Source organism: Carassius auratus, chromosome 1 (assembly GCF_003368295.1).
Source record: "Carassius auratus strain Wakin chromosome 1, ASM336829v1, whole genome shotgun sequence".
Lineage (NCBI taxonomy): Eukaryota > Metazoa > Chordata > Actinopteri > Cypriniformes > Cyprinidae > Carassius > Carassius auratus.
Window position 1 is genome coordinate 28,137,245 of NC_039243.1, and position 14,327 is coordinate 28,151,571.

General features: G+C 40.8%; 1 protein-coding gene across 4 annotated transcripts in view; it reads right to left on the reverse strand.

Moving 5' to 3' along the window:
- Positions 1–5,415: 5,415 nt before the first annotated feature.
- The window catches only part of LOC113106270 (insulin-like growth factor 2 mRNA-binding protein 2), a 36,576-nt gene continuing 27,664 nt past the window's right edge, over positions 5,416–14,327 (reverse strand). For 3 of the 4 annotated variants that reach the window (XM_026268005.1, XM_026268022.1, XM_026268013.1), the window contains 8 exons: positions 14,106–14,241; positions 13,216–13,332; positions 12,947–13,015; positions 12,296–12,412; positions 11,548–11,622; positions 11,278–11,409; positions 8,792–8,905; positions 5,416–6,439 (listed from right to left, as the gene is read on the reverse strand). In XM_026268005.1, the coding sequence (XP_026123790.1) occupies positions 6,341–6,439; positions 8,792–8,905; positions 11,278–11,409; positions 11,548–11,622; positions 12,296–12,412; positions 12,947–13,015; positions 13,216–13,332; positions 14,106–14,241 (859 nt within the window). In that variant the 3' untranslated portion in view covers positions 5,416–6,340. The remainder of the gene's footprint in view (positions 6,440–8,791; positions 8,906–11,277; positions 11,410–11,547; positions 11,623–12,295; positions 12,413–12,946; positions 13,016–13,215; positions 13,333–14,105; positions 14,242–14,327) is intronic. The other variant, XM_026268032.1, reaches the window with a different exon arrangement.

A 14,327-nucleotide genomic window follows, 5' to 3' on the forward strand; every position in this document is an offset into this window, starting at 1 on the left:
CAGTTTCAGTGGAACCGCTCTCTTGCCCACGAATTGTCTCAGGCAACTCAGCAGTGACTGCGCGCGCTCGTTTGTAAGCTGCGCGAACATGGCGACCGAGTCTATTTCCATACCGAGAAAAGAGATCCTCTGCACAGGGGAGAGTTTGCTCTTTTCCCAGCTGACCTGAAGACCCAGTCGGGCGAGGTGTCTGAGCACCAGATCCCTGTGCTCGCACAACCGCTCTCGAGAGTGAGCTAGGATCAGCCAGTCGTCGAGGTAGTTGAGGATACGGACACCCTGTTCCCTGAGAGGAGCCAGGGCCCCCTCCGCAACCTTTGTAAAGACGCGGGGAGAGAGGGCCAACCCGAATGGGAGAACCTTGTACTGATATGCCTGCCCCTCGAAAGCAAACCGAAGAAACGGTCTGTGTTGAGGAAGAATGGAGACATGAAAGTACGCGTCCTTCAGGTCGATCGCTGCAAACCAATCCATCGGACGAATGCATTCGAAAATGCGCTTGGGCGTTAGCATCTTGAACGGGAGTCTGTGTAGAGCTCGGTTCAAGGCACGCAGGTCCAGGATTGGCCGTAACCCACCTGTCTTCTTGGGTACTATGAAGTAAGGGCTGTAAAAGCCGGACTTCATGTCGGCTGGAGGGACCGGCTCTATCGCGCCCTTTGCCAGCAGGGTCGCGACCTCCGCGCGCATGACAGGGGCATCTTTGCCCACCATCGTCGCGTGGACACCCCGAAACCTGGGGGGACGCCGGGCGAACTGAATCGCGTAGCCGAGCCTGAGCGTCCGGATGAGCCAGCGGGAAGGCCTGGGGACTACAGGCGTACCCACAGTGGGGCAGCGTGGTGGAGCAGACAGCCCCGGCATGGGAGGCATAGCGTCCCTCAGCGGGGGCGGAGTGCGGGCACTCGTCTGACTCCAAGTGGCAAAGAGGGCATGAGAAGGCGAAGCGTTCTTGAGCCGTCTTTGCATGGAAATTGGCAAGGGGAGAGGGGAACGAGAGCGGCGAGGAAGCACGTCGCTAGCTGTCATTCGTGGCCTCTTGGGACCCGGAGGTAGAGGAAACAGCTCTTTTAGTGAAGATATGGGTACCACTGGCCGCAGGGCCAGTGGCGGAACAAAAGGAAAACGAGAACAAAGGATTCTCCCCCGGCACTCCGGGGGAAGGAGTGGTCCTGCTACCATCTCCTGATGAGCTGACGTCTCCAACTCCAGGTCGCCCGTCTCAGGAACGCCGCTTGGCCTGGCGTTTGGCAGGTTTAGGGGCAGAGACGGGTTGCGCCGCCCTTCTGCGGCCGTCTCCTCGCTGCGGCCGGGGTGAAGGCTGCTGCTGTGGCCGAGCGGGAGTGGAGGAGGCCGCAGGGGGGCGCCCTCGGCGACGAGCAGGCTGAGGTTGCGCCGGCGGCGGGGTGGAAGCAGCAGAGGGCCACCGGGGCAGGATGTGTCTGAAGGCCTCAGACTGCTTCTGGGCGGCAGAGAACTGCTGGGCAAAGCTCTCTACCAAAGTGGACATCACCTGACCCAAGGAGCGCGCAGTGACCTTCGTCGCCCGGAGAGCGAGGTCGGTTGCAGTGCGCGCCTCCTGCAAAACCCCTGGGTCAGCACTGCCCTCGTGCAGCTGCCGGAGCAGCTTGGCCTGATAGACCTGCAGAGAGGCCATGGCATGCAGGGCAGAAGCGGCCTGGCCCGCAGCTCTGTAAGCCTTGGCCACAAGCGTGGCTTTGGAGGGCAGCTTGGGACCACCACGCCAAGCGGAGGCGCTCTGTGGACACAGTTGCATCGCAACAGAGCGCTCCACCGGGGGAATCCCAACATACCCCTTGGCCGCCCCGCCATCGAGGGCAGTGAAGGCGGAGGAAGAACCAGAACGGTTTCGGGCAGTTAAGGGTGCCCTCCATGAACTAGTTACTTCCTGGTGCACTTCCGGGAAGAAAGGAACCAGAGGGGGGTGCTGGCGATCCGCACGAGCAGCCCCCAGGAACCAATCATCCAGCCTCGAGCGCTCAGGACAGGGCGGAGGATTCCACTCAAGCCCGATGCTCTCCGCTGCCCGGGAAAGCACGGCCGTCAGCTCGGGATCAGACTCGGACAACGCTGGCACTCCCGAGGGAGGCAACGCAGCCGAACCCTCATCTCCCGAGGACTCAAGCCCGCCTTGTGATGCGGCGATCGACATACGGTCCTCTTCGCGAGCCCCGAATGAGATGTCAGGAGCCTGAGAGGGTCCAGCAAACTCATCCGGGAACTCAACCGGCTGCGGCGTATGTGAGGGGGGTGTGGCCCGAGGAGGTTCGCTCGTCGGGGAAGCCCACACGGTAACCCTCAGATCACCCTGGCCACCAGCCGAAGTAGCTCTCTTACGAGAAGAAGAGCTAGAACGGGGTGTGGCAGAGGGGACTCTATACCTTTTAAGGTAATCGAGTCTCGATCTCAACGCCGAGATGGTCATGTCCCCGCAATGAGAACATGAGCCATCCACGAACGCAGTCTCAGCGTGCTGGAAGCCCAGACACGTGACACAGCGATCGTGACCGTCACGAGGAGCGATATATCGACCGCACCCAGAAACACACGGGCGAAATGACATCTTTAAAAAGACGCAAATCGGCCCGTAACTCTTTTGTGAGAGAAATTTGTCTCTTTTAGAGGTGTTGAAGCGCTCAGGGGAACGCGGGAGCTGTCGCAGGAAACCCAGACGAACCGCTGAATCGCGCCGTCACACCAACACCAGCTCTTGTTTGTAAACACTCCGGTGATTGCAGCAAGCGATGTGCTCGGCTCCGAAGCGAAAGCTTGAATGCGAGTTGCTCGCGTTGCTCCTTATATACCCGCTCTGCGGGGCGGAGCTCGCGATGCAAATTCCGCAGACCAAGGTACTTTGTGTACCATTGGCTCGTTTTGTACCACTCGAAGGTGATTGGGCTCTCGGGCGAGATCCCATTCGTAACGTCGAACGTGACCGACTGAAAGGGAACTGTAGATTCTGGTGCTGTTTCTATGGTGAATATGATATGTATCCTTTAAACACCAAAATGAATTTCTAGTGCAATATGCAATTTCCTGAATTGCATCTTCAGGTGCTACTTGAATAATTACTGCATTACTGAAGCTCTCCTGTTTTGAATCACATATGGAAAAATGAATCAATGTCTTAACGTGTACAGATGTTGTTGTGTACAGAAAACTGTTGTTTAAAAGCACTTGATATGTATAATTTTGTTATAACCAAATTTTAACTGCTTGTTCACAATTAAGAAGTGCTTTAAAAGGTTCAGAAATGTTCATTTAATGATTACAAAAACATTTAAAACAATCAGACTTATTATAACTTACAGTATATGCAGCCACTGACTGCTAAATTATGTCGAATGGATTTATAAATTGCTGAAATGAGTGAGATAATTATACTATATTGGCAGCTGTATGCATAGTAAAATTATCCAAACTATTTTTACTGGTGCATATTCATTGCCAAGCTACTTACAAGTAAAAACATTGTTGCATAAAAGCAGGATAAGAATATTGCAATATTATATAATATTATGTAATCATATTTTCCAACAGACATCAAGGTTTCACTTTAGCATTCAGAATATAATGGAAGCCCATTTATGCAACAAGATTATTATTTTTTTTTTTTTTCACAATCCAGACATTGCTTGAGATAAAAAGTCATTGCATAAACTTGCAATTCTGATTAATTACAATTATGAGATAAATGTAAATTTCAGACTTAAAATCGCGAGTGGAAAAAAAGTCTGAATTCTGAGTTTCTTCACAATTTCGAGAAAATGAAGAGCCATAACTGTGAATCCTGTAGCAGAAACAAGCTTCCACAGAATCCTTAATCTATTGCTGACACAAATAAACTTTATGTATTGATATAAAGATGAAGAAAAAACAAACATTGTTTTAAAGACTCTTTATTGCTTTATCCATGTGAAAAGTATATTGAGACCCTCCCATAAAACATAAAAACAGATGTGTATTCATGATTGTGTATTCTCATTTTCCCTAAACTCCCCCACACTTGGCTAGAGCCCATAGTTCACCAGTGGAATATGTCCCTCTTTTGCCCAGATCTGAAATTAGTTTGTTTACCCATTTTTACATTGTGTGATGTCATTACAAAGTTTATATCAGAAGCCCATCTCAAATAAGGATTAAAGGGACAGGCTTATCAAACACCCAGAAGTATTAACGGTAAAAGTGGTCAATAAAGACATATAGAAACATGGTAGAATGTAAAGAAAAAAAAAAAAACACAGAGACAGCAACAGAAGTAATACGCCAAAAATTTTCAGGTTTCATGTATATTTTGTCTTTGTAAATGATATGAGTAGAGACCGCTGGACATCCCTCTCATTTGACACAGCAAAAATGTACTACAGATTCTCAAATTGAAAAGATCAAATCTAAACGTGTCTAATGTCATTATGCTAATATTCAGCAGTGTTGATTATTCCTATACTAAAACCTCACACAAACACGGTTAAAATAAAATGCAAAACTGACTTGTTATTGGCCATCTCATTTGATATGACCTCCAACACAGACAAATTACCAAGCCATTTGAAACAGAATAACAAAGATAATGTCTTCTAAATGTCCCTATTCAGGTTGAAGAACACTGCATATAGTTGGATTCAGCTGTATTCTTATAGACACTATATACAGTATCTGTCAAGATGATTATTTCAGTACAAACATAAACTGTGAGAAACAAAGTACCATCAACACAAATGTTCAGTTGCCCAAGAGTTGTATTGACCTCAAGAGCTCATTTAAGTCAAACGGTTCATAAAGCAACAATCGGTTTCTGAGGTTTCATGTCCTGAAACCTTTTGCAAGAACAAGCAGGCCGTGTTGGTGCCTTGCACGAAACCTTTTTTTCTCTTCATGTTTTTTTTTATTTAGAAAAATACAAAATGCTCAATGTTTGAGAGCTTTATAAGGTATATAAATTCAGACTGAGGTACCCTGTTCTTGAGGTAGAATGTTATATTGTACTGCTTCACACAAAGCAGCATGGACTCAATCATGAATTTATCAGTTGCTTAATATCAATGTTACACTCTATGACTGTACTGTACTGCAGTGCTGGCTGCTTGCATTTGATCAGTCAAGAAATACTGAAACCAATATTTAATTCATTGTACTTTGTGCATGTCTCCTATATACTGAACATCATAAAAAAAAACACACATACCTTTCTATGTGCGTACACTACCATTCAAAAGTTCAGGGATGGAAAGATTGGTTAATGTTTTTGAATGAAGTCTTTTTCACCAAGCCTGCATTTATTTGAGCAGCTGATTTACTGCTCAAGAAACGTATTATTATCAATGTTGAAATCAGTTGTGATGCTTCATATTTTTATTATGTGAAAACAATGTTCATTTCAGGATTCTTTGATGATTAGAAAAGTTAAAAAAATTTTTTTTTTAAATAGGAATATTTTGCAACATTAGAAATGTCATTAGTCACTTTTGATCAGAAAATGTGAAAATATATTTAAAAAACTCAAACTTTTGAATGGTAAGTGTAAGGTAATATTAAGAGCGTGTAATATGATACATGGGCAGTAAAGGATATCAACATTATATTCCCAAAGTAAGAATCTAGAGCTACCTCTGTTTAGAGACTGTACTTTTTTTTTAAGTTGGCACACAGACAGCTCTTATTTTGTGTGATGAATAAGTCAGGAACAAGGAAACAAAAAAAAAATACTTGTTTTTTAAAGAAGAGAGAAAAGGGCAGCAAGCAGAGGAGAAAAGCTGGGACTCAGCAGTGGTAAAGAAGAACTGGAAGTGAAATGCTGGCACACAGCTAGCAGTCTTATACATTTATGTTCCTTTATGAGATCACTTAATGCTTTTAGTTATAATGCTTTACTATTTAGTTACTAGAGAAGATTAACAAACAAATCTGATTACTCACATTAAATAGCCTGAAATGAGTTTCCAAAGAAAATTGTGTTGAATAAACATTTGGAATGGTTTTTAAAATCTTTTTAACATTTGCTCTTAATAAATTAGTAGATGTAGTGCACAGCTTAATCAATAATAAAAAGTGCTCAATATGAAATATCAGGTCAGTCTCTGACCTGGTAACAAACTCGAACATCTTCATTCATATCCACACTTCCCAAATGGATATGATTTTTTGTGCTTTAAGTTGTTTGGTTGTTTTAAACCGCTGGTCCTCTTCATCAGCTTCTGTCTCTCTCTGTTTCCCGCTCTGTCTCACTCTCCCTTTGTTAATTTCTTGAAATATTTCTTGAATGTCGATTTGTCCTCACATGAGCTACATTCATTAGCTGCTGCTTGTTGGCATCTGCTGATCATTCTGACGGTTGAGCGGGTGTGGGCACCGTTTGCTGTTGTTTCCGCTCTTGCTGTTTGACCTGTTGAACGATCTCCCTTATCTTGCGCTGGGCCGTCTGCAAACAAAACACACCATAGCCAAAGGTGACTGGAGAACACATGCAAATATATTGTTTATATCAGCAGCTAATATTTTAAGAAGGTGAACAAATCATATGTAGTCCCAATAACAAGCCTTAGGACACAGACAAGTCAAAACATTAATGGTTGCACTGTTTTACAGTACGTGTACTAACATGTACTTATAGTGTACTTACAGTGTATTTATCTAAGAACGTTCTGGTAACAGAAGGTAACTACATGGGGTAGGGTTAGGTTTAGGGGTAGGTTCAGGGTAAGTACCTAGTTATTACATAGTTATTGTAATTACTATAATAAGTACATGGACAGGACTGTAAAATAAAGTGCTACCACAATTATTTCATTTAAGCCTAATCCAAAACTGGTTAATGTTTACAATGAGAGAGTGAACTGCAGTGGGAATCAGAAGTGTCTGAAAGTGTCTCAGCCTGGAAGTTTATGCAAATCAATTGTCTAAAACATGTAATGTTATACTTAAGTATCAGGGCCCAGTTCCCCAAAATGTTCTTATCGCTAAGTAGTTCTTAACCTATTCTTTAACCTCTCTCTTAACGTTATGGCACGATTCCCGACACATTCGTACGCTAAGTATATCTTCTGTAAGTCACAATTTCGTAAGGTTGGTCCGGACCATTCGTAAGCTCTCTCTTAGCGTTGTTTGAGCTCAAGACGCTAGTCTTTAGAAATCAGCGATGCGTAGTACGTACAAGTCAAACTACGGTTTGTTGACAATATTGTGGCTTACATTGATTTTATGTTATGGATATTTTAAGACGCATAATAAATTATGTTCGCAATGGATACAGGCCTATCTATGAAGTTGACTTTATGTGGTATCAGAACTAATGGTGGTAATTAGCCTTGGCTTTTTCGTAACGTAATTAAAGCGAATTGGCAATCACTTTTGATAATTAAAATCTGGCAAACAATTTGTCTCTATATTGCTAAGATCTATAAATGGCATGGTGGTGTCCAGTAAGCAACCAACTATGGCAGCGATCCAACGTGTTATTTTATTGAATCAAAGACGGAGCCGGACGCGGAGCCGTTTAGTCCATGTAAATTTTTTTATTCGGCAAAACTTAAGCCCTTTTGACACTTTGCCTGACGTGGCTATATTTAAAAAAAATTGCCCCCCAAGACAGCTCATTATGGAGATGCTGGACCTTCTCATACCTGCGTTTTTTTTTACATCCTGGTGGCGTTGGGATGGCACACTTATCCCTATCGCCAATCCATCAGTGATTGATCAGGCGTACTTATCGCGAAAGGGATACGCGGCCATAAAAGTGCAGGTTATGGTGGACCATAAGGGTGTGATCTCTGACCTGGTGGCAAGGTCCAGCAAAACTTCAAACTTCTGATGAGAAGCTTGGTGCCCTTTTTTACGTTGTTTCCCCAGCATATTCTGTATCTAACTCTCTCTCTGTTCATTATAGATAGGTTGCTTTATATTGAAAACATTCAATGGCAATCAATACCACATTAAACAGAAGTAACTGCAGCTGCTTGCCAATCAATTCTGATTGTAAAGTACCTTACCATTAATATAAAAGTGTATGACATAATTTTTTGAAGACGTTAAACCCATGTCAAGAAGCGGCACAAGTGGCACAACGGGATAAGGAGGGTGAATGATTAGCGAGGGATACCCGGTTCATCTAACCATCACAACAAGGCACATCAAATGATTCTTTGTGCATCAAGAAAGCATGTTTGAGTTTCTGTTTACCACATATGATGGGCTCCATATATGCGGTCAGATCAATGTTCATATTTAAAAAAAATTAAAACAAAAAAAGAGTAAATTATATAAATCAAGTATCTTAATATATTCTTCTTGCTGTGTGAATATCTCTCAAATGGACCATTGACACTATCTACAATCTCAATTAGGAGTGTTAATGGTCCATTTGAGAGATAAGTAGCGGTAATGCACTTATAAGTCTGTGATCCGCCGTAAAGCAAGAAGAAGCCTTACACGCCTGCTACTCAGGAGAGTTCTAACAGTTTGATAAAAAGCAATATAAATACTGTTTAATTTCTTGCACATCATTTTGTGTCTTTACACATCAATGTATCATCATAAGCCACATGGTTTAATTTGGTTTTGCTTGTGTATGTTTTTTTTTAATTGTATGTTTTAGTCATGTGATTTTCATCCACTTATATTATAAGACTGATAAACTGCATCAGTTTGAGCTAAACATCTTGGTTTGTGTTCTACTGAAGAAACAAAGTCACCTACATCTCGGATGCCCTGGGGGTAATTTTTGGGTGAACTATCGCTTTAAGGCCTAGGAGAATGTCAATCACATATCACATACCTGACTAGCATAGAAATGTCCAATTATCTTAACAGACACTTCATCATTTTCATCTGCGGTCTGGTCCCGTGGTACAATGACCTCAGCACTGGAAAGATTCTTCAGCTCATTGACCTGTGGGTGGTAAGAGGTCAGAGGTCACACACACAAATTCCATTTAGACCTGGAATTAACACTGCAATCACAAGAGCAGTGCTCCATGTTTCCTAGGTGCTGCCAACAACACCTGATGATACATATCACTGAAATTTACTAATTAAATTTAGTCCACGAAAGAACCTCACTAAAATGACTCTTTTTGTTTAACCCTTTTTGTGGTCAGATTAAAATTTGGATGTAAGGGTGTAACCTATAAGCATGAACTCTTCCTTTCCACCAGAGGACTCTAAGTTCCCAGAGAGGTCTGAGATCTGTCATTAATCAGAAAGATTTGTGTTCAGCTGTTTTCTGCCTTGTTTAAGCTCTGTCTCACTCTTTTGCCTTTGTTCAGTCTTGAACCCTGTCTGCATGGTTTTCCAGAGAAATTAATAAATCCCGATTTGGAAAGGAGGTAAGCTTTTTTCAACATTTACAGGGGTTAGTAACTGACTTTATTACTGTCCCAATCTACAATGTCTGTGTTTTCTTACACCATTTGCTTAAAAATCTCTATTGCCTATACTGCTTTTGACAAACACCAAGGCTGTGTGGTAATTTAATTGCTGGTAAATTAATTCCAAATCCACATCTCTGTGTTTAAAAGAAGAAATGGATTAAATTTTTTTTAACACTGCCATACACCGTACAGTGACCATTGCACTTGCATTTGAATGCAGTTTTAATATTTAAATGCTGGAAAGTATGTACAAGAACAATATTTCATAACTGCACCACCACAGCAAGCGGCAGCTGTTAGGAACAAAAAAAAGAGAGCATGTAAACCTTTGAAACTGGCCATTATTATGGGGTACTATAGCAACAGGAATTCAATAGAATCCCGGGTTCGTAGGATCACAGAACTTTCTTCTCCACCATGAATAAATTGCCATTCAAACCCATGATTTTTATTATTGAGGTGCCATGTAAATTAATTATTACAGACGTCCACATGATAAACAATTGCTCTCTGAATAGGGCTATAGTTTCTTTTTGCCTGTTCCTGGTTAGACGTTGCTATATTTTATGTTGTTGTTTGAAGATAATATTTTTAGTTGAGCCATCTTCAGTTTTTTTTGGAATATCTTTTGATGGAATATTTTGTTGTATTTAGAAATAAGACAAATCAGTAATTTTTTTTTTTTTTTTTTTGGAGAGACACTTATTCAATATTCTCTTGTCATCCATCCTTTTCTACACTATTAGGTTCATCATGCACTTGTCAGCCACAGTAACTGAGAGAACTGTGGCTGGATTTACACAAACACAAGAAATCACATTTTTGGACACAGATCGGAATTTGTTGCACACGAGATCCAATTTTTTCCACATCCGATCTGAGCCACTTACAAATATGGTTTTAAATCAGATACATATCCAATATCTGGACATCCGACCTACATCTAACCACACAAATCTGATTCCCCGCAGACCTCCCAATGCGAGGGTGACACGTTTGCCCATAAAGATTGTGTTTTAATACCGGTGTACTGTATGCGCTCACATTTATTGATATGGAAACTTTATATATGTAAGAAATTGTACATTCAGGAGCTGGTTTTCAACCCCTGCCCCGTGAATTTTATACATACAACAGCTTAAAGCTACAATATATTTCTCAGCAATGAGCAAATAACTTTGCAGTTTTTGTACAAGCTTTGTCACAAGCTTCACACTTCTCTCTCTCTCAGTTTATTCAAATTCATTATAATAAATATCATCTTGGCACTACTTCAATAAAGAATTCTACCTCTAACAAGCTGTAGATAAAATAGCCTAAAATATGAGAATTACTGTTATTTTTCATTATTTATCTGTTCAATCAGATTTTATGCTGCAAGATAATCATGACAGCTGTTGTACATGCTGTCAAATAATGGCCACTTGACGGGAATTATATACACTTATATAGCACAGCCATTCAAATACGAAGGTCTAACCATGTGCATAGTAAAGCGATAACTGCAGACAATCTTTTTGTGCGGGAATTAATTTTAACCCACAGATACCAGTTTTCTAAAGTGAAAAAGTAAAACAAAAAATTACAAAAATCGGTCAAAGGTCAAAAAAATCGAACCAGTGCATTAAGACCTGCAGTGTAAATGCAGAGAGACTGACACTTGGTCTGGGAGACCAGAAGAAGAAACTTTCTTCCACCAAGTAAAAACTTTTCTGCACTTTTTCTACACAAAGTAACATTCAGTGATAGTTCCTAGAAAATCTGATCTCAAGGAACGTGTTACTACCAGGTGTAAAAAACAATCTGTCTCACTTGACTTGTATGTTTACACATGGTTTTCACATCAGTCTTTGGTATTCCTATCACATGTACATAAAGCAAGCACACATACCATTTTGCCACCCTTCCCGATGACTCGTCCAGCGGCAGTCAAAGGCACTTTTATATGTGCCTCTAACTTCACATCTTCGTTAGCTGTGAAAAAATTCTCCTCTTTCAACTTCCCATATATTCTCCCCTGTGCCTACAGACACAACACACATACACATACAGAAATGAGTGAAGGAGAAATGAGGGATGAATAAAAAACACACTGGGTCCTGCCTAATGGAATCTGTCCCCTGAAGATCAGGAGCCTGTATGACTGAATTATGGCTTTTACCTTGAACTGAGCGCCTGGTGGTCCAGTGATGATGACCATCCTCTCGGGATCATCAGGATTGTCTGGTTCAGCAATCTGCAGTGACAAAAAAACACTTTCTTTTTCCATTCGGTCTCGATTTAAATACAAAAGATGACTTAAACTGCTAAAAGTGTGAGTGATACCTTTATAGACAGAAAAACCAACCTATATACATCAATATATACCAGTAAAACTAAATGTATCAAGTTAATGCCAGTTAGAAATAGCCCTTTAATGTTACAATTGCAGGTCATCACTTTTTACAGTGTATACAGCTCAAGTGTACATTATTCTACAATACACTTTTGCTGGAAAACGAACACAATTCGAGATATTACAGATTTTTTTACATTTAATTTTTTCTAATCACAAGCTATAATTTAGACCAAAACCACTACTGTCAATCAGCTAAATGACGCTACCTTGGAGCAGAATTCAGCAGAATTCACAATAAACCATTTGGAATTTAAAAAGTTTGCAAGGCACAAAAACAAATCTAAATCAACAAATGTAAGATTCAGAGACACTGCAGCATTGGTGAAATTAGTTCAACAGTTCAATCAGCTGGCCCAAAACTGTAAAAAAACATCAAGGTTTATTTAGTCCTGAACAACAAGTCTTAGGATACCATCGATCCAAACCATTCTTTCATTCAAGCCTCGTTTCAAACTGGTTAATGTTGACAATGAGAGGGAATAAATTGCCGTAGGAATCAGAAGTGGCTCACTTTTATTGAGGCTCCAGCGTAGTGTGCCAGTTCTCTAATGTGCTGCCCTTTCTTCCCGATTAGAGCTCCTACTGCTGGAGTGGGAACGAAGAGGTAGACCAATTCCTGTTCAGCAGTCTGAAACACACACAGACAGCTGTGACTCCTCCCAGTTACATACACACACACATACATATATATATATATATATATATATATATATATGTGTGTGTGTGTGTGTGTGTGTGTGTGTGTGTGTGTGTGTGTGTGTGTGTGTAATGACTTTAAGATACAGATTGCTTCAAAGCAGCTTTATAGTAGTAAACACCATTAGCTTCACAAAATTATTCAATCAAAATACAATAATTTCAGTTAAAATTACAGCTTAATTTCAGGTAAATTAAATGATAAATTAATTTTTTAAATTATGATACCTAATGCATTAACACACTGACTGAATATTATTGTATAATTGTATTTCCCTTTAAAGTCAACTTAGAATTTGTAACTTTTTCATTTTAAAGTTAATGATATACATATAATGAAATATCTGTCCATTAAATGGGTCAAGGGAGCAAAAAAGCTTTTTATAAGCTTGAGATTGTCTTGACATACAGTGTTACAGAGTTACAGAACATCATTATGAGAGAAGTATACAGACACAGTACTCACTGTTTGCTGATGAGAGAATGCTCCAGAGGAGGGAACCCCGTACATACTACCCAATACTGACGGGGGGCCCTGTGGTGGAGAACATACACATGGAGAATGCGGTGAGACCAATGTAACTCAAACAGATGGATATTTAAGATAATATATACGCTAAGATGAAAGACATCTCACTGTCTCATACAAACACACCCTTTAAAGATCACACATTGTTTAGTCAAGTCATTGACAGCTAAGTGTCCTGATATACACATGCACGTCCTGATGCTCACCAGCAGGGGGCTGTAGTCAGATCCTCTCAGACCAGAGGCTGAGGGGAGACCAGACAAGCCAGAGGAGAAGATCCCCAATGGGCTCATGTTTAGACCTGGCATCATGTTACTCTGCTGCTGAAACCGAATATAGAGAGAGATGTGAATCTGAGAGTAAAAGTGAGAGAGTATGCAGCACGTGGAATAAATCAATCTCATTCAATTTGTGCATCTTGGGAGATCTTTGTTCTTAAAACTGCTCCTGCTCCTGTTTTACCAAAGTCATTTAATGTATCTTTAAGAATATTTCACAATACAGAACAGAAAGGGAACTCTTTGGGTGGTTGTTTGACCGCATTCACTCCCAGGACAAGTTTGGAGAAAAAGTATTTTTTCTATAACCAAAGTAGCTTTATAATTACACATTTTTTTTAAATAAAAACTCTTTCTAAAAATACAGGCGTAAAGTTCTGTAAACATGGCCTTTTACATTTGACAGCAACTCAAATATTTTCATAGAGGACAAACTTCCAGATAACTGCACGGAGGTCAGTTCGGGTCAGGTCAGTTTCAAACAAATCAAAACACAAAGATTTGGTCTTCTCAAACTAATTCACTTTCTTGCCCTAAAATGATATTTCAGCTTTTAGCTTTGATAATAATAAATTCTTCAGTTAAAAGTTCCATCTGGATTTGATTTGCAATTAAAGGTTAAATGTTTCCTTTATTAATCACGGCAAAACAGATTGAAGAGAAAAAAAAATATTGGCCTTATGTTAACGTTTATTATACAATACTTTTCACAATCCCTGTTGTTTCAAAGAGACTTTACAAAAAACTGTTCCTTCATAACTAAACAAACAAATTACCATCCAACCATCAATAAACCTCAAATGCTATGATTTACTCACATTAAGTGAAGCCACATCATGCTCATGGGCTTCTCGAAGTTTCTTCATGATCTCCACTTCTGCATTACAGCACTCCTCCACCCCTCCTCTCACTGTGATGGTACGTTCCTGGTTATATATAGTCAGGTCTTGTATTCTAAAAAAAATGAAGGAAATTAGCATTGCTACTTAAGGTGACCATTCAATATGTAAGCAACTGACCCTCAATCCCATTACTGGGTC